This window comes from Moschus berezovskii, chromosome 2 (assembly GCF_049115385.1).
Source record: "Moschus berezovskii isolate FMDL1 chromosome 2, NW_MosBer_1.0, whole genome shotgun sequence".
Classification (NCBI taxonomy): Eukaryota; Metazoa; Chordata; class Mammalia; order Artiodactyla; family Moschidae; genus Moschus; species Moschus berezovskii.
Genome location: NC_142461.1, coordinates 96,608,689 through 96,636,554, shown reverse-complemented (window position 1 = coordinate 96,636,554; position 27,866 = coordinate 96,608,689). Strand labels below are relative to the sequence as shown.

At 37.2% G+C, this 27,866-nt stretch overlaps 1 protein-coding gene across 2 annotated transcripts in view; it reads right to left on the bottom strand.

The window, feature by feature from the left end:
- Window positions 1-27,866, bottom strand: part of GALNT13 (polypeptide N-acetylgalactosaminyltransferase 13) — a 663,623-nt gene that overhangs the window by 2,114 nt on the left and 633,643 nt on the right. Inside the window, exons 11-12 of one of the 2 annotated variants that reach the window (XM_088829452.1) lie at window positions 13,248-13,382; window positions 1,923-2,460 (exon numbers count right to left, since the gene is read on the bottom strand). In XM_088829452.1, the coding sequence (XP_088685578.1) occupies window positions 2,272-2,460; window positions 13,248-13,382 (324 nt within the window). In that variant the 3' untranslated portion in view covers window positions 1,923-2,271. Of the gene's footprint in view, window positions 1-1,922; window positions 2,461-13,247; window positions 13,383-27,866 lie in introns of those variants that run through there. The other variant, XM_055398323.2, reaches the window with a different exon arrangement.

Below are 27,866 nucleotides of genomic sequence, written 5' to 3'. Positions count from 1 at the left end.
GAATATGTATTTTAAACTGCACATAAAATGATAATTTTTAAAACATTAATATTCTTTAAAAATTTTTTTGAAGAAATTCATTAGTAGTCAAAAGCCACTGCTGTTAAGATAACAACCAACCAAGGAAAGTGTTCTCCTTTTCAATGTAGTGGGGTAGAAAGATCAGTCATTATATATATATAGTAAGTATCTGGAGTAGGGAATGGCAACCCACTCCAGTATTCTTGCCTGGAAAATCCCATGGACAGAGGAACCTGGTAGGCTACAGTCCAGAGGGTCACAAAGAGTCGGACACGACTGAATGACTTCACTTTCACTTTCATAGTAAGTATAACTAAGCATCTGAAGGAATCTAAGTCTTCAGAATGATTTAGTAGCTTGTCCAAATCTTCATAGCTAGTAACTTGGGGAGCAGAAATTCACATTTATGTCTATCTAACCCTAAAATGAGAGCTTCCCTGGTGGCTCAGATGGTAAAGCATATGCCTACAATGAGGGAGACCTGGGTTCAATCCCTGGGTTGGGAAGATCTTCTGGAGAAGGAAATGGCAACACACTCCAGTATACTTGCCAGGAATAGCCCATGGATGGAGGAACCTGGTAGGCTACAGTCCATGGAGTCACAGAGAGTCGTATATGACTGAGCGATATCCTTCAGATGCTTAGTTATACTTATATATATATATATATAATTATACTTACTATATATATATATATAAATGCTGTTTTCCCTACTGCTTAAAAAGTCTGACCTTTGGTCAACTATCTGTGATCTCCTGCCAACCCGATAAGGGTAAAATTAACTATGTTTAAAGGCGTAGTTATGGTAAACATTACCTTTGATTGATTTACTGCATCTTCATCTGATAAACTGCATTATAATAACTGACAGGAAGTCAAGTAGCGGGCTTTTCTAAGTGCAAAGCGTACGTTTGCATATTCCCTTTGGTTTCAGATAGCTGTTAGAGATATTGTGTCCTTTGAGGCATAGGCTGTTTCACCAGGCTAGTTTTCCACAACTGCTTGATGTGACTCGCATGCCCCTGCTCAGGGCTATCACCTGTGCAGAAGCTTGCTCTCATAAGAGTATATAAACTGCTGTGGAAATTTTGCAGAGTCTGAGAAAAGCAAGTTGTGGTTTCTGCCCTTACATTCTGTAAGTTGACTTGTGAGACTAAATAGTTAAATCTGAGAAGACCACTGGATGGGCATTGCAGTTTCCATTGTTTCTTTGAAAACAAACAAAGATAATCTATGCAAATTGCCTTGTATACAAGTTCTCTTTGTGCAAAAAGTCCAGACTTTTCCAGCTTTCCAATGCATGTTTGGAATGCGCTTGTCTCAAGTGTAATCCTAATCTAAACAACACCACTTCTTTCTCCTCCTTTCCTCTCCATGCTTCCATTTCCAATCTTGTCACGAGTATTCCAAGCTCAATTGTGTCTTCTACTATCAACCTTTTATTATTAATCTGAACCAGACCAACTCCCTAACTTCCTGTGTGTTCTCATAGGGAAGAATGGACATTATGATGTTTTTATTTACAGTACAATAATCCCCTTAAAGTCAAGAACCAGAACAGGTACATATTTGTACTCTTTACAAGAATGCCATACCAGTTTTTTGACTTGAACTGAATAATGGTTTTATTATTGCCTACTATGAAGATACTATCACACAAGTCAGAAATGGAAGTACAGTTCTTAAAAGCATTTATTATATTATCACTTAAGTAACCACAGAAAGTGCTTAGAAATAATTTACTTCATAAAGTTTTTGAAAATTAGTCTTCAATAATGCACTGAAGTTTCCAGTTAAAATAGTAAACTTTAGAAAGGATATGTTATATTTTCACACAATGTATCTGAATAAAGATTAACAAAATTTAATAATTTCAGCCTTCTAAAAACAATTTTTGGCTATGTTAGTTTTTTTATTTATTTATTTTTTTCAGCTGTAATACAAAATGTCTTGTCATGTAGACATGGGTATAGTTAGCCTAAAAAGAGCTTATATGCCATAATGTAATTCCATCACTTATGTATATTTGAAATATGAAAAAAACTGGAAAATACCTATTGATAATAAGCAAATACCACTTAATATATGCAGCCTCCAAAGTAATGAGCACCTAAAGATGAAAATAGCTCCACGGAGAAATAGCACATAAAAAATTTTAAAACATATTTTAAAGAAGTAAGTTTAGATTTCAATACAGAACATAACAAAAACACTAAAATTTTATAAAGTCTGAAATACAAACCTCCAAAATTATTTGAGAAAGTAATCAGTAGAATTCTTAAAAATATTTCTAAAAATTTCCATTCTTGTATAGTTTCTTAGAAGCCATTTTTGCAAAGGGCTATCATTACATATTTCCACAGCGGGCTGTTGGGAGCCATCAGCTACTTTGCTTACTGAGAGACAGGACTGGGTGATTATGTGAAGAAGAGTGTGGGTCTGTTTGACAAAGAAAATAATAATGACAAAATCAAGTACAAAGGCAGTAATAAGTCAGTCATTCTCAGCAATATACAGTTTCTACTGGGTAAGCACGGAAAGCACACATCACACTAATTGCATTCATGGAACTTTGAGCCACATCCCTTCAGCAGGAGTAACTGAAGACAAGACTGAGAATGTGAAGAGCCTGAGATCAAATGGTGAAACATTTGAGACAAAAGTTTATTTTGGATAGAAAATGTTATATGCTTAGTGTTCATCCCAGCAATAAAATTCTCTTAGCATTAAGTGAGTTATTTTTCTCTAGGTACTTCAGACAAAATCTTAACCAGAGGAAATTCAAAATCAGAAATAATCCTTTTGAGACAAGTTATTTTTCATTTAAAAAAAACCACATAAAACATTTAGTGCCTTCATTTGTTTGAAAAAACAAGTATTATTTTATTTTAGTATTCTGTATAGAAGAGATACCAATTGTTAATATTTTTTTCTAGTAATTTTAATCACTTTTATGTAATTGAGCTCATCTAGTTAAATAGGCCTCACTTTATATTCTGGGCCTTATTTTTAAAATTAAATATTCTAAAAACCTAAAAAATAATTTCTACAAAGGAGACTTGCCAAAAATCATTTAACTCTCCATTGGGGATATGCAATTTAGAGCTACTAGCAGGAATGCCGGGATAAACATCTCTTGAACATCTCTCTTCACATGTATCTCATTTCTTTAGAGATGATTCTTAGAAGTGAAATCCCAAGATCAAAAGGTATGAACATTTTAATATGTATTAGCAAAATAAAAAATCTATTAAACATCTATAATAATTATTTTGTAATAATAGCAGCAGCAGCTTTATCATGCTTACTGTATGTCAGAATACTGTGTTTGTGTTGGTTTCACTGCCTCTGCATCAGTACTGTGTGTTGCCACTATAACCATTTCTTGACATATGGCCAGGATAAAGAATGATATGGATAAAAGAACACATGGGAAATGACTTTTTATAGTTATTTAATGGTTTTTCATATTTATGTAAAATAACTTCTTTTTCATTTTCATTGGTTAATTTCTATTTTTCCTGTGCTCTTTATACAGGACCGTGGATATTTTTATATTGGGTGTACATTTTTTCTTTTAAATACTCTTTTTAAGCATACCAGCCCTTGTCATATTTATTACAAATGCCTCTGACAACTTTAGGAAACTGTCATATTAACTCAGTTTTGAAGGCAATATGACATACTGGCTGACAAGCAGCATACTGCCAAATATCATTTTGCATGGCATTATTTAAAATATTGACTAGAACATGGAAATATGAACCCTAAGCTGGTATTATTTTTTGCTTATAATATAGTATTACCTAATTATTCTTTATTGAAGTATGGAACATTATTTCCTAGGATTTACAAAATTTCAGTCATACTATTTTAAGATACATAAGAAAAGTAATAATTCCTGTCTTCAAACATAATTTTGCTATTTAAGACAAGGTGTGTCATGGAGTATTTCCAACTTTACTCCTTTAAAGATACAATTAGAGCTGAAAGCCAACTGGAATCAGGCTAGGGAAACAATTTTGGTCACAAAATATGAATCATAAAATTATAAAATTAGGTAATACCTTTGTACCTTTGGATTAAAAAGCACTAAGTAAAAAAATTGATATTTTAATGCACAAATAGAAGTGACTGCATGGTTGATTGAAAAAACAACCATACAGGTCTCATTAAAAGATGCCATACTAAAAGTTAGAAATGAAAATAATTATTACTATATATAATGATAAAATAAGAATAAACTTGGACTATTATAGATATTTATTTTAATATCAAAAGCAATAGGATTTCCCCTATCAATCAAGTACAGAATGATTATTTAAATATTAATATAGTAAAGTTCTTGTTCAGAAATTAAGTATGATCTCCCAATAAGGTGATCTGTGCACTTGTTAGAATAGAATATGAGTATTAAACAAGTCTGTAAGTGTAAGTATTTAACAAGCAAGAACTAAAAACAATACTACACTACTGAAATTCTTATTCACTAATTGTTTCTAATAATACATAAATCACAGCTATGGGTCAGTAGAACTATGGAAATATAATACTTGTCTGATATACACAGTCTTCAAAAACTAAATCAAGCCACTATTTTTATTAGGAATGCTACTCAGGGAATTGGCTGGGGTGGCAACTATAGATGACTTACCTTGAAATTATATTCCCATTTACCTGCTTTCTGATAAAGGTAAGTAAAAGAGGAGTTGTTAAAAATCTAAATATAAGCTTCTGTGATTTCAGTAAATATAATCCCACATATTTAACCTACTAAAGAAAATTCCTGATATTGTGACTCTGATACAGATGGATATCAAATTCATACCCAGTATTTTCTCAGTCAATTTGCTCAGTCACATGAGACACAAGACTTATTTTTAGCTTCATATTTTGTTTCCTTTTTTGCTTTGTTGCACAGTGTTTGTGGAACATAAGTGTTCTGTTCTAAAATTAGATTCTCACACTGTATGTAGCAGCCTGGATGTTCAAAAAGAAATGTTACTATGTGCATTTATTGCAGTAAAATGTAAATTTCAAATGGATTGGAACACAATTGCCACAAAATAGGATAATATAAGAAAACCTGAATAAGAGAATGGGTGGATGACAGACGGTTATAACAGTAATCTTTAAATATTTCAGGGAGATTAAAATTTAGTCTTTTTTCTTTTAACTTTGTGGCCATGGGCTTTATATTGTACCAAAGTGTTCAAGTAATTTATTCAAGAGTTCTAGACCAGGTGGGGATCTTTCAGTTGTGCTGATGATGCTTCAGTTGCCCCCAAAATGAACACATCTGGCCAGGTATACAGTGGTACTGAGTTAATTTCATGGTTGTTCTGTTTAAGAAACATTTAGTTAAGAAAGTGGGAAACTCTGTATTTCAAATCAAAGTTGGCCAAATATGTGTATTTATTACCAACATGTGCTTTAGTTTCATTCAAATAAAAGGTGAAACAATTAGATATTGAATATATTATGAATATGTATGGCTAAAATTTGTAAACAGACCGTATTGACAAAGTAGTCTTACGACTTAGCATTTATCTAAACAGACAATATTTACTGCAGTACATCTTTCCCATTATTTAGGAAAGAAGGAATTCTGTGTGAATACAATTTGGTACCAAAATAATTGATAATATTTAACCATTTCTTTCATTTGTAATACTGTTCAGTTCAGTTCAGTCGCTCAGTCGTGTCTGACTCTCCGCGACCCCATGAATCACAGCACGCCAGGCCTCCCTGTCCATCACCAACTCCGGAACTCATGTCCACAGAGTTGGTGATGCCATCCAGCCATCTCATTCTCTGTTGTCCCCTTCTCCTCCCGCCCCCAACCTTTCCCAGCATCAGAGTCTTTTCCAGTGAGTCAACTCGTTGCATGAGGTGGCCAAAGTATTGCAGTTTCAGCTTTAGCATCAGTCCTTCCAATGAACACCCAGGACTGATCTCCCTTAGAATGTACATCTAGCTTATTAGATTCAGACATTCTGGGACCTCGGACCCTTTGCTGCACTGCTTGCACCTGGACAAACATTTCCTTGAGCTACAGATTAAGGAACTAAAAATAGAACTGCATACATGTGCATTTGGGGTAAATTATGAAAAAAAGATACAAAAACGCCAAAAAACAGGGTGCAAAAGCAGGGTACTCTGTATGCCCCTTGCATAATACCACCAAAGGGGTGGGCAAAACATCTAAGCCACCCTTCTAGCCTGACCCTTGGACACACCCAGTCTTCATCTCATATAAAGATTACCCCACCAGAGAGCAAGAAAGGAAAACAGTTACTTTTTTTCACTCTCTTCTGTGACCTCCTGGGGGATAGGGGTGAGCTTTTTCCTTACATGGAATAAGGGTAAGGGTGTGCTTTTGTTCCTGGCTGTTCAGAGGTGGCCGTTGGGTTTGTGGTGCATAATTTGCCCCATCTATGAATGCATGCAGTTATTTCTAGTCCCTTACAGTTTCTTTGTAATTTGCAGCTGGAGGAGACATTTGTCTAGGTGCAAGCATTTGTCTAGGTGAAACAGCATACTGTTTCAGTTTTTCTCTGTATATCTGAACAGTTCTCCTATTTGTGACTTGCTTTTTTAAGATTGAAATGACTATGGACGATAAGATGATGGAATAGTTCAGTGGTTCACATTGTGAGATTCACAGTTGTCCTGATAACTAGCTTTTTTGATTACTTTGCTCTGCTGTGCTTAATTGGTCAGTCATGTCTGACTCGTTTTGACCCCATGGACCATAGCCCTTCAGGGTCCTCTGTTCATGGAGATTCTCCAGTCAAGAATACTGGAGCAGGTTCCCATGCATTCTTCCAGGGGATCTTCTCAACCCAGGGATTGAACCTCGGTCTCCCGTGTTGTAGGCGGATTCTTTACCATCTGAGCCACCAGGGGAGCCCTTTGATTATTTTATTAGGACCTAAATCTGCTGGTGGTATAATTTTTCTGCTTTAGCTTTCTTCTGATAAAGGCTAGAAGGAGAGAACTTTAAGGTATATTTCAGCTCTATAATCGTGAACTCCACCAAACTTTATTCTGCTTTGAAAGTTTACCACCTCAGAGGTTTGTCAAAGAATAAATTTGCCCATCATAGCCAGTGATAAAGAATTAGAGAAATAGCAGGGGCACTTAACCACTTTCCACTGGTTGAAAGCCTTGTCATTTTCTAAAATGTATTTATTTATGGTTTTTCCTAGTTTTGCAATATTTTTCACTAGTACATATAAAAAGACTAAGAAAGATAAGCAGATATTTGGCCACTGTCTAGACTTGTCCTTCTCAAACTCTTTAACATCTCCATAAATGACTTGGGGATTTTGTTAAAATATAGGCTCTAATATAGTGTGTCTAGAGTGATCTCTCAGACACCTAATTTCTAACAAGTTCCCAGGTGATATTACTAGTCCTGGAATTACACTTGACTAGAAATGGTTGGGAGAAAGCAATGGAAAGCCACTCCAGTACTCTTGCCTGGAGAATCCCATGAATGGATCAGCCTGGTAGGCTGCAGTCCGTGGGGTCGCTAAGGGTCGGACACGACTTTACTTTCACTTTTCACTTTCACAAATTAGAGAAGGAAATGGCAGCCAACTCCACTGTTCTTGCCTGGAGAATCCCAGGGAAGGGGGCTTCCGTCTATGGGGTCGCACAGAGTCGGACACGACTGAAGTGACTTAGTAGCAGCAGAAATAGTTGAGAATATTTTGTAGAATAAAGTCTCATCATAAACATAAACTTAAAAGGTAATTATAAAAATTAAATATTGTATTTCAGTTTCATTTACAAAAATCATCTGTTTTTGCTGACTCCTACACAAATAAAGCTGAAATTCCAAAAAGGCAGTGTATTATTTCTATCAGTCAGTTAATCAGTTCAGTCACTGTCATGTCTGACTCTATGCAACCCATGAACCACAGCACTCCAAGCCTCCCTGTCCATCACCAACTCCCCGAGTCTACCCAAAACCATGTCCGTTGAGTAGGTGATGCCATACAACCATCTCATCCTCTGTCATCCCCTTCTCCTCCTGCCCTCAATCTTTTCCAGCATCAGGGTCTTTTCAAATGAGTCAGCTCTTCGCATCAGGTGTCCAAAGTATTGGAGTTTCAGCTTCAACATCAGTCTTTCCAATGAACACCCAGGACTGTTCTCCTTTAGGATGGACTGGTTGGATCTCCTTGCAGTCCAAGGAACTCTCAAAAGTCTTCTCCAACACCACAGTTCAAAGCCATCAATTATTTGGCAATCATCTTTCTTTATAGTCCAACTCTCACATCCATACATGACCACTGGAAAAACCATAGGCTTGACTAGACGGATGTTTGTTGGCAAAGTAATGTCTCTGCTTTTTAATATGCTGTCTAGGTTGGTCATAACTTTCCTTTCAAGAAGTAACCGACTTTTAATTTCATGGCTGCAATCACCATCTGTAGTGATTTTGGAGCCAAAAAAAATAAAGTCAGCCACTGTTTCCACAGTTTCCCCATCTATTTCCCATGAAGTGATGGGACCAGATGCCATGATCTTAGTTTTCTGAATGTTGAGCTTTAAGCCAACTTTTTCACTCTCCTCTTTCACTTTCATCAAGAGGCTCTTTAGTTCTTCTTTACTTTCTGCCCTAAGGGTAGTGTCATCTGCACATCAATGTTATTGACATTTCTCCCGGCAATCTTGATTCCAGCTTGTGCTTCTTCCAGTCCAGCGTTCCTCATGATGTACTCTGCGTATAAGTTAAATAAGCAGGGTGACAATATACAGCCTTGACTTACTCCTTTTCCTATTTGGAACCAGTCTGTTGTTCCATGTCCAGTTCTAACTGTTGCTTCTGACCTGCATACAGGTTTCTCAAGAGACAGGTCCAGTGGTCTGGTATTCCCATCTCTTCCAGGATTTTCCACAGTTTATTGTGATCCACACAGTCAAAGGCTTTGGCATAGTCAATAAAGCAGAAATAGATGTTTTTTTTGGAACTCTCTTGCTTTTTCGATGATCCAGAAGATGTTGGCAATTTTATCTCTGGTTTTTCTCCCTTTTCTAAAACGAGCTTGAACATCTGGAAGTTCATGGTTCATGTATTGCTGAAGGCTGGCTTGGAGAGTTTTGAGCATTACTTTACTAGCGTGTGAGATGAGTGCAGTTTTGCGATAGTTTCAGCATTCTTTGTCATTGCCTTTCTTTGGGATTGGAACAAACACTGACATTTTCCAGTCCTGTGGCCACTGCTGAGTTTCCCAAATTTGCTGGCATATTGTGTGAAGCACTTTCACAGCATCATCTTTCAGGATTTGAAATAGTTCAACTGGAATTCCATCACCTCCACTAGCTTTGTTCGTAGTGATGCTTCCTAAGGCCCATTTGACTTCACATTCCAGGATTTCTGGGTCTAGGTGAGTGTGAGTGATCACACCATCCTGATTATCTGGGTTGTGAAGAAGTTTTTTGGTAGGCCTTCTGTGTATTCTTGCCAACTCTTCTTAATATCTTCTGCTTCTGTTAGGTCCCTACCATTTCTGTCCTTTATTTAGCCCATCTTTGTATGAAATGTTCCTTTGGTATCTTAGAGATCTCTAGTCTTTCCCATTCTGTTGTTTTCCTCTATTTCTTTTCACTGATTGCTGAGGAGGGCTTTCTTTTCTCTCCTTGCTATTCTTTGCAACTCTGCATTCTAATGGGTATATCTTTCCTTTTTCCCCCTGCTTTTTGCTTCTCTTCATTTCATAGCTTTTTGAAAGTCCTCCTCAGACAGCCATTTTGCTTTTTTGCATTTCTTTTTCTCGGGGATGATCTTGATTCCTGTCTCTTGTACAATGTCCTGAACCTCCATCAATAGTTCATCAGGCACTCTGTCCATCGGATCTAGTCCCTTAAATCTATTGCTATCTTCCACTGTATAGTCATAAGGGATTTGATTTAGGTCATATCTAAATGGTCTAGTGGTTTTCCCTACTTTCTTCAATTTAAGTCTGAATTTGGCAATAAGGATTTCATGATCTGAGCCACAGTCAGTTCCTGGTCTTGTTTTTGCTATCTGTATAGAGCATCTCCGTCTTTTGCTACAAAGAATATAATCAATCTGATTTCAGTGTTGACCATTTGGTGATGTCCATGTGTAGGGTCTTCTCTTGTGTTTTTGGAAGAGGGTGTTTGGTATTACCCATGCGTTCTCTTGGCAGAACTCTGTTAGCGTTTGCCCTGCTTAATTCTGTACACCAAGGCCAAATTTGCCTGTTACTCCAGGTGTTTCTTAAGTTCCTACTTTTGCACTGCAGTCCCTATAATGAAAAGGATATCTTTTGGGGGTGTTAGTTCTAGAAGGTCTTGTAGGTCTTCATATAACCATTCAACTTCAGCTTCTTTAGCATTACTGGTTGGGGCATAGACTTGGATTACCGTGATATTGAATGGTTTGCTTTGGAAATGAAGATATCATTCTGTCGTTTTTGAGATTGGATCCAAGTACTGCATTTCGAACTCTTTTGTTGACTATGATGGCTACTCCATTTCTTCTAAGGGATTCCTGCCCACAGTAGTAGATATAATGGTCATCTGAGTTAAATTCACCCATTCCAGTCCATTTTAGTTCACTGATTCCTAGAATGTCAACGTTCACTCTTGCCATCTCCTGTTTGACCACTTCCAATTTGCCTTGATTCATGGACCCAACATTTTCAGGTTCCTATGCAATATCGCTCTTTACAGCATCAGACCTTGCTTCTATCACCAGTCCCATCCACAACTGGGTATTGTTTTTGCTTTGGCTCCATCCCTTCATTCTTTCTGGATTTGTCTCCACTGATCTCCAGTAGCATATTGGGCACCTGCAAACGTGGGGTGTTCATCTTTCAGTGTCCTATCTTTTTACCTTTGAAAATCCCATGGATGGAGGAGCCTGGTAGGCGCAGTCCGTGGGGTCGCTAAGGGTCGGACACGACTGAGCGACTTCACTTTCACTTTTCACTTTCACACATTGGAGAAGGAAATGGCAACGCACTCCAGTGTTCTTGCCTGGAGAATCCCAGGGACAGTGGAGCCTGGTGGGCTTCCATCTATGGGGTCTCACAGAATCGGACACGACTGAAGTGACTTAGCAGCAGCAGCAGCAGCAGTGTTCATGGAGTTCTCTAGGCAGTAATACTGAAGTGGTTTGCCATTCCCTTCTCCAGTGGACCACATTATTTCTATAATTATTTTATTTTCATATGTCTTCTCTACATTATGATTTCTACATTTTTTTAATTTGGCAAAAGAATTTGTATTATTTAAAATTTTAGGTTTAGACAAGTTGAACATCATAATTTTGAAAACTAACAGAGTAAATTAAGCTATGAATATAATTATTAAGATGAATGAATTACATTTCATACTACTTATGGCATATTATAAGCTCTATCATGTGTCTTTCATATTACAGTGCTCTAAAAATAGTACAGTAGAATAACTACTTGTTTTTCAAAATAGTAAATTTACAAGAATACTATATCTTAGCTGAAGCTACCTATTTTTTTTTTTTTTACCTTTCTGTTAAAATCCCTGAATGCCTCAATAATCTTGCTACTGGCTGATAAAATTATAAACAAGTATACACAATTATAAACAATAGTTATTTCAAATATGAAGGAATTTGAATTATGACTTTAGAAGCCTTGTCACTCAAAAATTATAGAAAGTTTAAAGATGTGGTATTGTGAAATTCCATACTCATTCAATCTTACAAAAATTATATGCATTCATTTCCCCCTTAATATATTCTAGAAGTTTGTTTTTTAGCACAGACCCCATAAAACCCTAGTTTCCTAGTGAAAACTAAGGAACAACAAAAGTTTTTATTTTAAAACTTGCAGCATTTCTCCTTTATTTGTACTTTTATCTGTATTTTTCCTTATTGAAGAGGTAAGAGGCTCAGGGTCCAGAATTATCCACGTGTATTATTGGAGTAGATAGCATCAACCCCCACCCAATCTTAAAGGTTGGTGATGGATGGTAACAGTTGAAGAGGAAAACTTGGTGGTCAGACAGAGAAGATGAATAATGTATTAGGAAGACAAAAGAATCCAAATGAAACTCACTGGTGAAATATAGGAAGGATTCAAGTTGTCTGTCTTTAATAATGTCCCAGAAGAAAAATATTTGATGTCTAAGGAGCTTGATAATTTTGTATAAATTTTAGAGCCTATTATCAAACCTTCATAACTAGTTTCAAATCACATTAGAATTCATTGTTTTCCTGATATTCCACTTAAGAAACTACAACATCTTGCCAATTAAATTGTCATTCAAAAAGTGTTTAAAAAGAAGATCTTGTTAAAATATCAATAATACCAACAACTCTGTAGTTTGCTCTTTAAAATGTTACTCCTGCAGAGCAGTACAGGCTTGCGTAGAACACTGCATTTGTGAAATTCATTCACCTCTGTTGTATTATTTATCTCGAAAGAGTAAAATTTAGTTATCTTTAAATAAGTCACCAACCATTTAATGATGTGGGAAATGTAGCAGAGATAACCAGTTAATTTTGCCAAGCAAAGAGAACTGAAAGAAACGCAGCTGTAGAAACAGATTCCTTATGCAGAGGAAAATATTTCTTTTTTATTAGCTCCATCTGATGGCTGATCTGGTTTTTACACACTGCTTGGCTATAAATTCCCAACAGTAATTTTATTGTTTTCTGTCCCTCTCTTCTATTATAAAAATATGCTATATTGTAAAGATACTCCTTAGCTGAGAATGTACATAATTAATTCCTTGAATTCTGCAAGTATTTACTAATATAAAGAATATTCATGCTAATCTTGTAGCTTTTTCTTTTTCCTTTAAGTTGAGAAGCATAAATGTCACAGATTATAATAGTGTAAAAGTTAACATTTGACAATATTATTGATATTGTCCTGTATGCACATCTTCCATAGAGGACATGCAAACCTCTTAGAGGGGCATGGCCCATCCATTACCTAATTTATGTTGAGCATGTTTGTGGTGATAACAAATTTTAAGTACATAAAAATGGCTATTTTCCTCATACATATTTTATACTAATGGCATAGTTCTGTAAAAGCCTATTTGTGTGATATACCATCCTAATATTTTCAGCTGTGAGCATGAGTGCTTGAAAGTACAGTTCTGAAAGAACTTCAGAGAAAGTTAGCTTGAAGGATCAATATTTGAAATACATGACTGACTCTAGCATTAAATAAGAAGTTAAGAAAATACTATACCTCAGCATCATATTCCCATAACTGATTTCCTCTCATATGGTGGCATTTTAACATGATTACAGGTCCATTGAGTCTAGAAACATCTAAGCACAAGTCATCGGTTCGGATTTCTTTGTCAGCAGTATAAGAAAATACCTGCAAATATAAAAGGCAGCTAATAAAATAATATCTTCTTTTAAAAAATGTTGTAGTATAGCAGATTTATCTGTGGAAGCTTTCATATCTTATAAACTTGTGTTTTCAAATGATCTCTGCTATGTGATCTTGAGAAAGCTAGTTCATCTCTCTGTGTTCTTTTCCTCAAACACAAAATAGGTACCATGTCATGTGCTTTTTAAGGTTTTTATGAACTGTCAGTTTAACAAACTAAATTATTATTGTAATTTTTGTAATTCTAACTTGTTTTATTTTTTCATTTATTTTTGTAAAATTGAATAGTTGATTTACAATGTTGTGTTAGTTTCAGGTGTACAGCACAGTGATATGTGTGTGTGTGTATTCTTTCCCATTATAGGTTATGACATATTGAGTGTTATTCCCTGGGTTATACAGTAGGTCTGTGTTGATTATCTCTTTTGTATATAGTAGTGTATACGTTAACCCAGACTCCTAACATATCCCTCCCCACCCCATCCCTTTCGTCTTTGTTAACTACAAGTTTGCTTTCTATGTCTGTCAGTCTGTTTTTGTTTTGGTCATTTGTATCATGTTTTAGATTCCACATATAAGCAATATATGTTAATTGTTTGTGTGGCTTCCTTTGTGGCTCAGTTGGTAAGAATCCGCCTGCAATGCAGGAGACCTGGATTTGATTCCTGGGTTGGGACGATCCCCTGGAGGAAGGAAAGGCTACCCACTCCAGTATTCTGGCCTGGGGAATTCCACGGACTATGTATAGTCCATGGGGTCACAAAGAGTCAGACACGACCGAGTGACTTTCATTTTTGTCTGACTTACTTTACTTAGTATGATGATCTCTGGTATGCATCCATGTTGCTGCAAATGACATTATTTCATTCTTTTTTATGGCTGAGTAATTCACTGCAGATGCTGATTGCAGCCATGAAATTAAAAGACGCTTGCTCCTTGGAAGGAAAGTTATGACCAACCTTGATAGTATATTAAAAAGCAGAGACATTACTTTGCCAACCAAGGTCCGTCTAGTCAAGGCAATGGTTTTTCCCGTGGTCATGTATGGATGTGAGAGTTGGACTGTGAAGAAAGCTGATCGCCAAAGAATCGATGCTTTTGAACTGTGGTGTTGGAGAAGACTCTTGAGAGTGCCTTATACTGCAAGGAGATCCAACCAGTCCATTCTAAAGGAGATCAATCCTGGGTGTTCATTGGAGGGACTGATGCTAAAGCTGAAACTGCAATACTTTGGCCACCTCATGCGACGAGTTGACTCACTGGAAAAGACTCTGATGCTGGGAAAGGATGGGGGCGGGAGGAGAAGGGGACGACGGAGAATGAGATGGCTGGATGGCATCACCAACTCTGTGGACATGAGTTTGGGTGGGCTCCGGGAGTTGGTGATGGACAGGGAGGCCTGGCGTGCTGTGATTCATGGGTTCGCAGAGAGTCGGACACGACTGAGCGACTGAACTGAACTGAACTGAATATTCCTCTGTATATATTCATATACTGCACCCGTTTTATCCATTCCTCTGTCAGTGGACATTTAGGCTGCTTCCAAGTCTTGGCTGTTGTGAATAGTGCTGCAGTGAACATTGGGGTGCATGTATCTTTTCCACTAGAGTTTTCATCTTTTCTGGATATGTGTCCAGGAGTGGGACTGCTGGATCATGTGATAGCTCTACTTTTAGGTTTTAAAGGAACTTCCATACTGTTCTCCATAATAGTATCCATTTACATTCCCATCAACAGTGTATGAGGGTTCCTTTTTCTCCACCCTCTCTCCAGCACTTTCTTTTCAATAACTTTTCAAGTTTTTGATGATGGCCATCCTGACTAGTGTAAGGTGATATACCTCATTGTAGTTTTGATTTGCATTTGTCTCATGATTATGTTGAGCGTCTTTTCATGTGCTCTTTGGCCATGTGATTGTCTTCTTTGGAGAAATATCTACTTAGATCTACCCATTTTTTGATTAGACTTTTTTTTTTATATTGAGCTATAAGAACTGTTTACATATTTTAGAAGTTAATCTCTTGTTGGTCTCATTGTATGCAAATATTTTCTCCCATTCTTTAGGTAGTCTTTTGGTTTTATGATTTCCTTTGATGTGCAAAAGTTAAGTTTAACTAGGTCCCATTTGTTTATGGATTTGGAAATGTATTGCTGTGATTTATGTGCTCTGCCTACGTTTTCCTCTAGAGTTTTATAGTACCCAGTTTTACATTTCGGTGTTTAATCTATTTTGAGTTTAATTGTGGGTGTGGTGTTAGACAGTGTTTATTATACCTTATTATTTGTTTGTATTTGTTTTCCTGCACTGTATTTGCCTTACAAAGCTTATACAACAGGCTCAATAAAGTAAAGTTTGTAAACTAGATGGAGCTCCATAAAGGGCAGTCCTTGTTCCCACTACCATATGACCAAATCCCTAAGTCTAGAGACAATGATGTTTTTTCATCAGTTTCCTTTCCATAATACATCACATATATGTATGTGTTTAGTCACCAAGTTGTATCCCAACTCTACAAGACCCCATGGACTTCACTTCACATGCATTTCCCTGTGTATCACACATTTTATTAAGTAGTGTCAGTGGATTTCTGAAGGTTGTAGAATTAACTCTAGAAATTTCTCTAGAGGCAGGGTCTATGTTTATGTTTCTCAAGTGGTTTTGGCTGGGCTTGACTATAATTCTTCTCAAAATATCTAAGAAATGTCAAGGCAGATGGTAGACTCATTGTTAGCTAATTGAAACTGATATTATAATAATGTATATTATTTTGTTCCGTGTGAACTATTGTAACATTGATTATTAAAATTTCATGAGGGTTATTAAGTACATAATTACAAAGGTTTTCTTCTGTTATGATAAGCATGTTTCAGTATTCTGTAGGTATTTATTTATTTTTTTGCAAAGAGGGAGTATGAGGAGGAAGTTCATTTCAAGGTCTTTTCATTTCCCAAAGCAATGTGATGAAATCTAAGGAAGTCAGCTCTACAGATCAGTTATAAACTGAGCCCTAGTCTGTAAGTTGACTAAGTTAGTCTTGAAATGGTTACCTCTACAGAACTGCTACTCAGGGCTTCTAGGAAAGTCACAAGTACTAAGAGGAATATGTAAAGTCAGTGATGGAACCCAAGTACCCTCTTAAATAAGCCAACATCTTAAAAGGAAAATTTTCACAAAGGTTATACATTCTGTTTAACAATATAAAAACTTGGAACATATATACAGTTCATTTACTTGAACAATATAAAGTATATTGTAGATTTTATGTATTAAATTCAGAAAAAAATTTCCTGTCTTTGAAGTATCATGTATATGTGTATACTTTTTAATGCTTATCCTTTTCATGGGAAGATGAGTAACTAAAAGAACAAATGAAATACGCATGAGAGAAGTATTTGTATCTTTCCCAAATATGATTAGTATTTTTACTATAGTTACAAACATATTTAATTAAATAAATGAGTCTGGTAGTAGACATTTCTAGAGGGTAATTTCTAGAGAAATATCTTTTGCCCACTACAGGATTATTTCAATGCAAAGGATAATTTTCCACTTTGAAGCTGCTTTATTTTAGTTGTATACAGATGGTAAAGTAAATGGAAACACCAAAGCATCCATATTCACCATGAACTTTGCATAATGAGCATAATCACAGCCTGAGGAACAATTCTCCTCGGGTCTCTCATGATAGTTTGGAAATTTTATTGAAAGTTCTAGAGATAAATCTGCAAAACACTCTTTGTTCCTCGATTCTAATTTTAATTCATTTTGGTCAGTTAATAGATGTGTAATTTACATTACAATAAAGAAATACATCTGTAGAATACTATCTGACCCTGTATGATAAATCTTTCTTTGGATTTTGCAATTGAAAAAAAATAGTTAACTGATGCATGTACAAGCCGCTGCAATTGCTGGCAAACACTGCAAGTTAGAAACAGCAAGCAATGATTCTCCCTTACAGGTTTCAGAAAGAATATGCCCCTTCTGGCACCTTGATCTCAGATTTCCAGCTTCAAACACTATGAATCAATGAATTTTTGTTGTTTAAGCCATCTAGTTTGTAATGGTTTGCTATAGCAGTTTGAGGAAACTGATACACTTCCTAATTCCTAATGCTGGTGGAAGTCTTTAAAAGTAATGGGATTAGTTTTCCAAATTGTCATTGCAAATTTTGGATAGGAGAGTTAGACTTTAGCTTTCAAATCTATTGTATCTTGATTTCTAGGCTTAAAATTGTAATATCCAGTTATACTTTCAAAAAGCATGAGAGCATTTTCATAATCATTTTTCTACTTAAATATTATCTTTGTAAAGTGATTCTTTACTGTGACTAGATGATTTTCTTGCTTTTATGTATACTTTATTGAGGTTAGATTGATTTCTGTCTTTGAATTGATGCACTCAAATGACTTTAGAAATAACTTCCAACATATAAAGATGATAGCAAAGTCCATTCTCAGTTCCTTTTAATCTTAATATTTTTCCAGAAAAGGTAAACTTTTATTATATCACACATGCGTGCAGTTTGTTCTGGATTGTTCTTTTTGGAAAGTATGATCAAAGGCATTTTATGATTCTTCAAATATCTAAAATTATAACAACATTTAAACATTTTTTTAAGGATTGTGTAAGAATTGCCTAAAATAGTCTACAGTAAATTAGTTTTAGTTCGCACAATGGAAAGAATGTCTCTCTCTCTCTATATATATATATATATATATACATATATATATATTTTTTTATTATATCTTGCCTAAAACCCTAATATTGTATAGCTACTTCTTTCAAACTACTCATTTCTTTATCCCTTTGAAAGACTGCAAATAGCATAAGCAGCCTTTCACAAAACGTGGAGCAGTCCAAGTTGCAAACCAAGGACACTGTGTTCTGTGTTACAGGGACCTGGACCACTTCTTCGGCAAGAGATTTGGGGACTAAACGCCCTCTGCCGGCTCTATCTTGGCATAGGGTTTCTTTCCCTTAATCCTTAAACATTTGGCCAAAAAATACGTGTTTATCAAAAGGCTCACATGTGTATTTGATTCAGATTTATTGTGATTGCCCTAGATTTAGTTTTGAATTTATAAAATACTTTTCCCGATGAGTTCCTCAGGACAACATTTACTGTAAAAGTTCACAGTTTAAAGAGACTCTGTCACACTATGCTAACTGTTTCACTTTCTATATGAAGAAACTGAGCAGCTGTTAAAAAATCCATCCGCAGTGCAGGAGATCATGGCTCGATTCCTGGGTCGGGAAGATTACCTGGAGAAGGCATAGGCTATCCACTCCAGTATTCTTGGACTTCCCTGGTTGCTCAGTCAGTCAAGAATCTGCCTGCAATGCAGGAGACCTAAGTTTGATCCCTGGGTTGGGAAGATACCCTGGAGGAGGGCATGGCAACCCACTCCAGTATTCTTGCCTGGAGAATCCCCATGGACAGAGGAGCCTGGCAGGCTCCATGGGGTCGCAAAGAGTTGAACACACACACACACACACACACACATACAGGAAGTGAGTAAAGTTACAGAGTTTGCACAATTTGCCAAAACTTCTTAGTGACAGAGGTCTCTCTGGATGCCAGGCTTATTGCTGTTATTCTTTTATTTGACTATACTGCCCTTTACATACCAATTTTAGAGCTTTGGGGCCTCTGGGAATCTATTTAGGTATTTGAAAAAGGGCAAATTATAAGAAAGTAACATAATTTTTTCCACCCACATTCTATAAAAGTGCAACCTGGGAAATAACAAAATAAAATTATTTAGCAATAAAAATTCAACATTTAACAATATGTGTGTGTTTAAGATTTTTTGATGTGATCCATTTTAAAGTCTTAATTGAATTTGCTACATTACTGGTTCTGTTGTTTTATGGTTTTTTGGTGTTTTTTTTTGACTGTGAGGCATGTGGGATCTTAGCTTCCCAACCAGGATCGAATCACATCCCCTGCAGTGTAAGGCACAGCACTGGATTACCTGGGAAGTCCCTTGCAGTGTGGTTTATTTTTTAACATGTTCTTTCTTACTGTATGTCACATCTTCCTGATACTAGCTTGGAGAATGCATAGGTGGAATTGAATTTATCAATGGAAATAATATAAGCAAAGAGGCTTTTGCTTTCAGATGAAAAATTTTTTCTGTCTTAATTTCAGATTCTATTTATAGCCTGTTAGCTTAGTCATTTGTGTAGAGGAGGTTAAGGAGATGTAGGTAGCTTCTAGCTGTGTACGCTTATCTTACATGCCTACATGATATCCATGGTCTTTTACAGTTTTAATGCTTTAAAGACTATTGTTAAAAACATGAGGTGGGAGTGTATCTCAAGTTCAGTATTACCAGTCTCTACTTAATATCACTTCTGAAGGCTTAACTCTTTCCCCTTTGACTTCAATATAACTGTATATAACAATTTGGTAGTTGCTTATTTGTGCTCAGCAAGTCACCTCATTCTTCCATTCCTGACCTGGTATATGCTGATTGTATTATTAGACTATCCATTCCACTTTTCCAGGAAAAGACTGCCCCGTTAAAAATCTTAGTACATTCTTCACTTTCTTAATGTAGCAGGACAGCATAACACCGTGGTCTTTAGAAAATGACAAAGACCTAAGTTGGACCTTCCTCCATATTCTTCAAGAAAATTAGACATACCAAGGGAATATTTCATGCAAATATGGACACAGTAAAGAACAGAGATGGTATGAACTGAACAGAAGCGATGATACTAAGAAGAGGTGGTAAGAATAGACAGAAGAACTATACAAAAAATATCTTAATGACCCAGATAACTGCAATGGTGTGGTAACTCACCTGGAGCTAGACATCCAGGAATGCAAAGAGTCAAGTGGGCCTTAGAAAGCATCACTACGAACAAAGCTAGTGGAGGTGATGGAATTACACTTGAGCTATTTCAAATCCTGAAAGATGATGCTGTGAAAGTGCTGCACTCAACATGCCAGCAAATTTGGAAGACTCAGCAGTGGCCACAAGACTGGAAAAGGTCAGTCTTCATTCCAATCCCAAAGAAAGGCAATGCCAAAAATGTTCAAACTACCGCACAGTTGTACTCATTTCACATGCCAGAAAAATAATGCTAAAAATCCTTCAAGCTACACATCAACAGTATGGGAACCAAAAACTTCCAGATTTATAAGATGGATTTAGAAAAGGCAGAGGAACCGGAGATCAATTGCCAACATCCGTTGGATCATCGAAAAAGCAAGCGATTTCCAGAAAAATACCTACATCTGTTTCACTGACTACTCTGTCGACTTTGACTGTGTGGATCACAATAAACTGTGGAAAATGCTGAAAGAGCTGGGAATACCAGACCACCTTAGCTGCCTCCTGAGAAACCTGTATGCTGGCCAAGAAGCCACAGTTAGAACCGGACATGGAACAACAGACTGGTTCCAAATTGAGAAAGCAGTACATCAAGGCTGTATATTGTCAACTGGCTTATTTAAGTTACATGCTGTGTACATCATGCAAAATACTGGGCTGGATGGTGAATCACAAGCTGGATTCAAGATTGCCAGGATAAATATCAATAACCTCAGATATGCAGATGATACCACCCTTATGGCAGAAAGTGAAGAGGAACTTTTCACATCAAGTGAAAGTGTCTCTTGATGAAGGTGAAAGAGGAGAATGATAAATCTGGCTCAAAACTCAACAGTCAAAAAACTAAGATGATGGTATCTGGTCCCATCACTTTATGGCAAATAGATGAGGGAAAAAATGGAAACATTGACAGACTTTATTTTCTTGGGCTCCAAAATCACTGTGGATGGTGACTGCAGCCATGAAATTAAAAGATGCTTGCTCCTTGAAAGAAAAGCTATGACAAACCTAGACCGCATATTAAAAAGCAGAAACATTGTTTCTTTGCTGACAAAGGTCCATATAGGCAAAGCTGTGGTCTTTCCAGTTGTCATGGATGTGAGAGTTGGACCATAAAGAAAATGAAGCACTGAAGAATTGGTGCTTTTGAATTGTGGTGTTGGAGAAGACTCTTGAGAGTCCCTTGGACTGCAAGATCAAATCAGTCAATCCTAAAGAAATCAACCCTGAATATTTATTGGAAGGACTGATGCTGAAGCTGAAGCTCCAACACTTTGGCCACCTGATGTGAAGAACTGACTCATTAGCAAAGACCCTGATGCTGGGAATGATTGAAGGCAGGAGGAGAAGGGGATGACAGAGTACAAGATGGTTGGATGGCATCATCAACTAAATGGACATGATTTTGAGCGAACTCCAGGATATGGTGAATAACAGAGAAGCTTGGTGTTCTGCAGACCATGGGGTAGCAAAGAATTGGACAGGACTGAGCAGCGACTGGGGGCAGGAGGAGAAGGGGACGACAGAATGACATGGCTGTATGGCACCACCGACTCAGTGGACTGAGTTTGAGGACAGGGAGGCCTGGCGTGCTGTAATTCATGGGGTTGCAAAGAGTTGGACACAACTGAGTGACTGAACTGAACTGAGCAGCTAAACAACAGCAAATAATTACTGTGAAACTTTGACAAAATCTTAGCTTCCTTATCTGGATAAAGGGATAAAAAAGGGATATTTCTTGGACTTTTTCAGAGGTTGAGTGAAGTAATTCATCTAAACTCTAAATACAGTACTAAACCCAAGTGATATCTCAGTATTAGTTATTATCTATCTGTGCAAAATCCAGGCATATTATCTACATTTGATTACATTTGTCTCTTTATTTTTTAAACCTTGCTTTCCCAATAGTAATACTAGAGATATATTTTGCATACCTGTGGAAACAATTCTAAGGGAAGAGTATATGTCCAGTAATTATTAGAATTCTCTAGTCCACGCTGTGGAAAACAGAGCAAGAGATTAAGGTAATATAATAAGCAAAATGCAGTAATACAATAAGAAAATGTGACTGATGTTTTTGTTTTCTTTCTATTTCATTGTTTCCTGGTGTTAAAGTTTATGTGTGTTTAATACTTTACTCTGCCTTGAAGGGTTTTAAAGGACATCTACAATTAGGATTCTATACTCAGATATTATACAGATATTTACTCATATTATAGTCATGTTGAATATAAATTGTAAATTTAAGCCTAAGAGGAATCCTTCCAAAAGATACCTCAATAGATAATACTTGAAGTGCAGATACTGTTTTCTATGTGACTGTGGTAGATTCTTGTCCCATGGTGTACATGCCCTGTATAACACCCTTTCCTTAAATGTCAGTGAGACTGTGATAATGATAGGAAAGTCACTTCATAATTCCATAAGATTTTGTCTTTGCAGCCTGACAAAGTTGAGATCTCAGACCTCTAACTTCAAGGAACTGAAATCTTCCGGTTATCAGGAATCTTGGAAGAGGAACTGGAGCCTCCAGTAAGATCACTGCTCTGGCCAACCCCTTCAGTTCAGTCCTATGAGACCCTCAGCAGAGAAACCAGCCACACTGCACCTGAATTTCTGTCCTGTGGCACTGTGAGGTAATACTTTTGTGTTGTTGTAATCCACTGAATTTGTAGTAATTTGTTACGCAACAATAGAATGCAAAGAGAGTGACCATCAGGGTAAAGGAGATACATGAAAAAACTAAATTACTATCACCATGAAGAACACTTTTCTCCTGTGCTGTCTGTATTATTTATTCATTCAGTAATTCATAGATCTATTTATTCAACTAATACTTTTGAGAATGTTAAAGGTTTTAGGCTTTATCCGAATCATCCAGGCCCTTCATGAAACTTTGAATTTGATATACAGACATACAAGTGAGAGCCAGGATTTCTTTAAGAGTTTTCCCACTGTTCCTACCTACTTGAACTCTGTTCTTGGTGTTCTCATTGTATTTTCTGTAACAAATCAGCTGTCTCTTGATGATACTCTTTCCTGTGTTCTCCCCCATTTAATTATTCCTTAATTTTTTTTTTTTCTTGAAGAACTAGCTTTCATGTATATAAATTGCAAAGTAAGTAAAGTGAATTCTTAGATGAGATATTATTCAGTTATGGGCAGTTTAATACGTACTTTGCCTTTATGAGGGCTTCCCTGGTAGCTCAGATGGTAAAAGAATCCACCCACAATGCAGGAGACCCCGGTTTCATTCCTGGGTTGGGAAGATCTGCTGGAGAAGGGATAGGCTACCTACTGTAGTATTCTTGGGCTTCCCTTGTGGCTCAGCTGGTAAAGAATCTACCTGCAATGTAGGAGACCTGGGTTCAATCCCTGGGTTGCAAAGATCCCCTGGAGAAGGGAAAGACTACCCACTGCAGTATTATGGCCTAGAGAATTCCATAGACTGTTTAGTCCATGGGGTCGCAAAGAGTCAGACACACCAGAGCGACTTTCACTTCACTTTACGTTTATGACTGTATCACTAGTTGGAATGGTGGAGCATCAAGATAGCTAGTCTTTGAGGTTCTTACTCATTTATGCCTGTGAATGTAAATAAACATAGCAGCAATAATATGTCATTCATATGACACATACACATACATATATATAGAGAGATTATATATTTGTTTTAGTATTTATTAGCCCCAAATTAATGATAAGGACTTTGTGATATCATCTATGAATACATTTTTACTGATATGTCCATTCTAAAGGAGATCAGTCCTGGGTGTTCATTGGAAGGACTGATGTTAAAGCTGAAACTCCAATATTTTGGCCACCTCATGCGAAGAGTTGACTCACTGGAAAAGACTCTGATGCTGGGAGGGATTGGGGGCAGGAGGAGAAGGGGAAAACAGATAATGAGATGGCTGGATGGCATCACTGACTCGATGGACATGAGTTTGAGTGAACTCAGGAGTTGGTGATGGACAGGGAGGCCTGGCGTGCTGTGATTCATGGAGTCGCAAAGAGTCGGACACGACTGAGCGACTGAAGTGAACTGAACCTTACAGAAGCAGAAAATATTAAGAAGAGGTGGCAAGAATACACAGAAGAACTGTACAAAAAAGATCTTCACAACCAAGATAATCACGATGGTGTGATCACTCACCTAGAGCCAGACATCCTGGAGTGTGAAGTCAAGTGGGCCTTAGACAGTATCACTAACAAAGCTAGTGGAGGTGATGGAATTCCAGTTGAGCTATCTCAAATCCTGAAAGATGATGCTGTGAAAGTGCTGCACTCAATACACCAGCAAATTTGGAAAACTCAGCAGTGCCCACAGGACTGGAAAAGGTTTCATTCCAATCCCAAAGAAAGACAATGCCAAAGAATGCCCAAACTACCGCACAATTGCACTCATCTCACACGCTAGTAAAGTCATGCTCAAAATTCTCCAAGCCAGGCTTCAGCAATACGTGAACTGTGAACTTCCATATGTTCAATCTGGTTTTAGAAAAGGCAGAGGAATCAGAGATCAAGTTGCCAACATGCGCTGGATCATCGAAAAAGCAAGAGAGTTCCAGAAAAACATCTATTTCTGCTTCATTGACTATGCCAAAGCCTTTGATTGTGTGGATCAAAATAAACTGTGGAAAATTCTGAAAGAGATGGGAATACCAGACCACCTGACCTGCCTTTTGAGAAACCCATATGCAGGTCAGGAAGCAACAGTTAGAACTGGACATGGAAAAACAGACTGGTTCCAAATAGGAAAAGGAGTACATCAAGGCTGTATATTGTCACCCTGCTTATTTAACTTATATGCAGATTACAGCATGAGAAATGCTGGGCTGGAAGAAGCACAAGCTGGAATCAAGATAGCGGGAGAAATATTAATAACCTCCGATATACAGATGACACCACCCTTATGGCAGAAAGTGAAGAGGAACTAAAAAGCCTCTTGATGAATGTGAAAGAGGAGAGTGAAAAAGTTGTCTTAAAGCTCACCATTCAGAAAACTAAGATCATGACATCTGGTCCCATCACTTCATGGTAAATAGATGGGAAACAGTGGAAACAGTGTCAGACTTTATTTTTTGGGCTCCAAAGTCACTGCAGATGGTGTTGCAGCCATGAAACTAAAAGACGCTTGGAAGGAAAGTTATGATCAGCTAGACAGCATATTAAAAAGCAGAGACATTACTTTGCCAACAAAGGTCTGTCTAGTCAAGGCTATGGTTTTTCCAGTGGTCATGTATGGATGTGAGAGTTGGACTGTGAAGAAAGCTTAGTACCGAAATATTGATGCTTTTGAACTGTGGTGTTGGAGAAGACTCTTGAGAGTCCCTTGGACTGCAAGGAGATCCAGCCAGTCCATTCTAAAGGAGATCAGTCCTGGGTGTTCATTGGAAGGACTGATGCTAAAGCTGAAACTCCAATACTTTGGCCACCTCCTGCTAAGTGTTGACTCATTGGAAAAGAGTCTGATGCTGGCAGGGATTGGGGGCAGGAGGTGAAGGGGACGACAGAGGATGAGATGGCTGGATGGCATCACCGCCTCGATGAAGGTGGGTTTGAGTGAACTCTGGGAGTTGGTGATGGACAGGGAGGCCTGGTGTGCTGTGATTCATGGGGTCACAAATAGTTGGACACGACTCAGCGACTGAACTTAACTGAGTATAATTTCAAGGTCTTTTCACATACATTGTTATTTAGATATTTCCTATAACTCTGGTATGTGGCATATCATTAGAGAAAAATTATTAAGTATATTAAAATGTCTTGAAAGTCAAATTATAATGTCCTTAATATAGCACAAAGATAATTTTATTGTGTACCTGCTATAACTGCTTCTTACATGCACAGGTAAAACTACCTTTAGTTTAAATTAGACATAATTTAAAAATTCACCTGCATATTATTACCAGAACATTTGCACTGAATCAAATAATACTGAGTTTTTCTCGGTGGTTTTAAGCTTAAAGAAATCCTACTCATGACAGTTTATCATTGCTACCAATAAGATCAGTTTGGCTAAACTAAGATGTAGTTTGGCTTCCTCCAGAAGCTGATGTTGAACAAAGATTCAAATGCAAGTAATTTACTACGTAGATGATCCTAAGAAATATCAGTTGGAATGCTGGGAAGGCAATGCAGCCTATAAAAGGTACATTACAAATTATTTACACTATAGGTAGCTGGAACTTAATCCTGTTGGGAAACTCTGGCAACCAGATAAAACAAGCCTCAGCTTCAGTTCCCTGGAAAAGTGAAGAAACTGAGATAATTATACCACCTGCCCTCCGCTTTTGCCTGAGGTGTACTTCCAGGGAGTAGAGTTGATTAATTCCCCAGGTGTGACAAGGTGGGCAGAGCAGCCTCTGGCAGAGAAAACTATCAGGCAGGGGGACAGAGTCTGGCCTTTTGAATGTCAGCCTAGAAGCAGGTGGAAGGAGAGAAAGCAGACGTTTTCAGGATAACCTGCCATGTATGTGGCAAGATAGCAGTCATTTTAAATATTCGTATATTAAGTATTATACGGGCTTCTACCTGGCGCACTGGTAAAGAATCTGCCTTCCAGTGCAGAAGATGCAGACTCAATCCCTGGTCAGGAAGATCCCATGGAGTAGGAAATGGCAACCCACTCCAGTATTCTTGCCTGGAAAATTCCATGGACAAAGGAGCCTGGTGGGCTACAGTCCATGGGATAGCAAAGAGTCAGACACGACTGAGCGACTAAGCATAAAGACACATAAATATGATATAGCACATATTATAAATTATATGTTTCTTTAATAACTTTTCAGGGTTAGTATTATAATTTCACTTTTTCAAATATGGAATATGAGGTTTGAAAAGGTTAGGTAAATTCCAAGTCATTCATTTTGCAAGTGGGAGAACATGTCTTTGAACTGTGGTCTATCAGACCTCATATATCCCATGTTCTTTCCACATAGTTAACATTTTGCTTCTTGGATATTTTAAAAATTAAACTCCAAACTTGATTCAGCTTTCACAGGGCTTTCCTTAAAGTTCCCATATGATCCTATGCTCATTTTTCCAGCACCCAATCCAGGATACCACATTATATGTTGTCATCACATCTCCTTAGCCAGCTCTGACGGCTGCTGAGACTTTAATCTATTTGATGACTGACAGTTATGAGGGGCACTAGTTAGGTATTGTGTGGAGTGCACCTCAGTCTGGGTTTGTCTAATGTTCACCTCATGATTAGATCAGGGTTATAGGTTTTTGGGGGAAGATCACAAAAGTGAAATGCCATCTCCTCAGATCTTATCAAGGGTTCTGGTATTAACATGACTCACAGCATAGAACCTTGATTACTAACCCAAGGTAGAATTTGGCAGGGTTCTCCACTGGAAAGTCAGTACCAACCCCTTCCGTATTCTACTCTTTAAAAGCAAGTCATTAAGCACAACACACACACACAACTGGGGAGGAGAGATAAATCCCATATTCTGGAGCAGGGATTGTCTACATAAACTATTTGGAACTCTTTATAGGAGATCTTAGAGATCAATATTAACATGTCTCTAAAAACCTCAGTCTAAAACCAGGGCCATGTCTTTAAATTAGATTTATATGTAATACATTAAGATTCTCATAGTAAAAAAT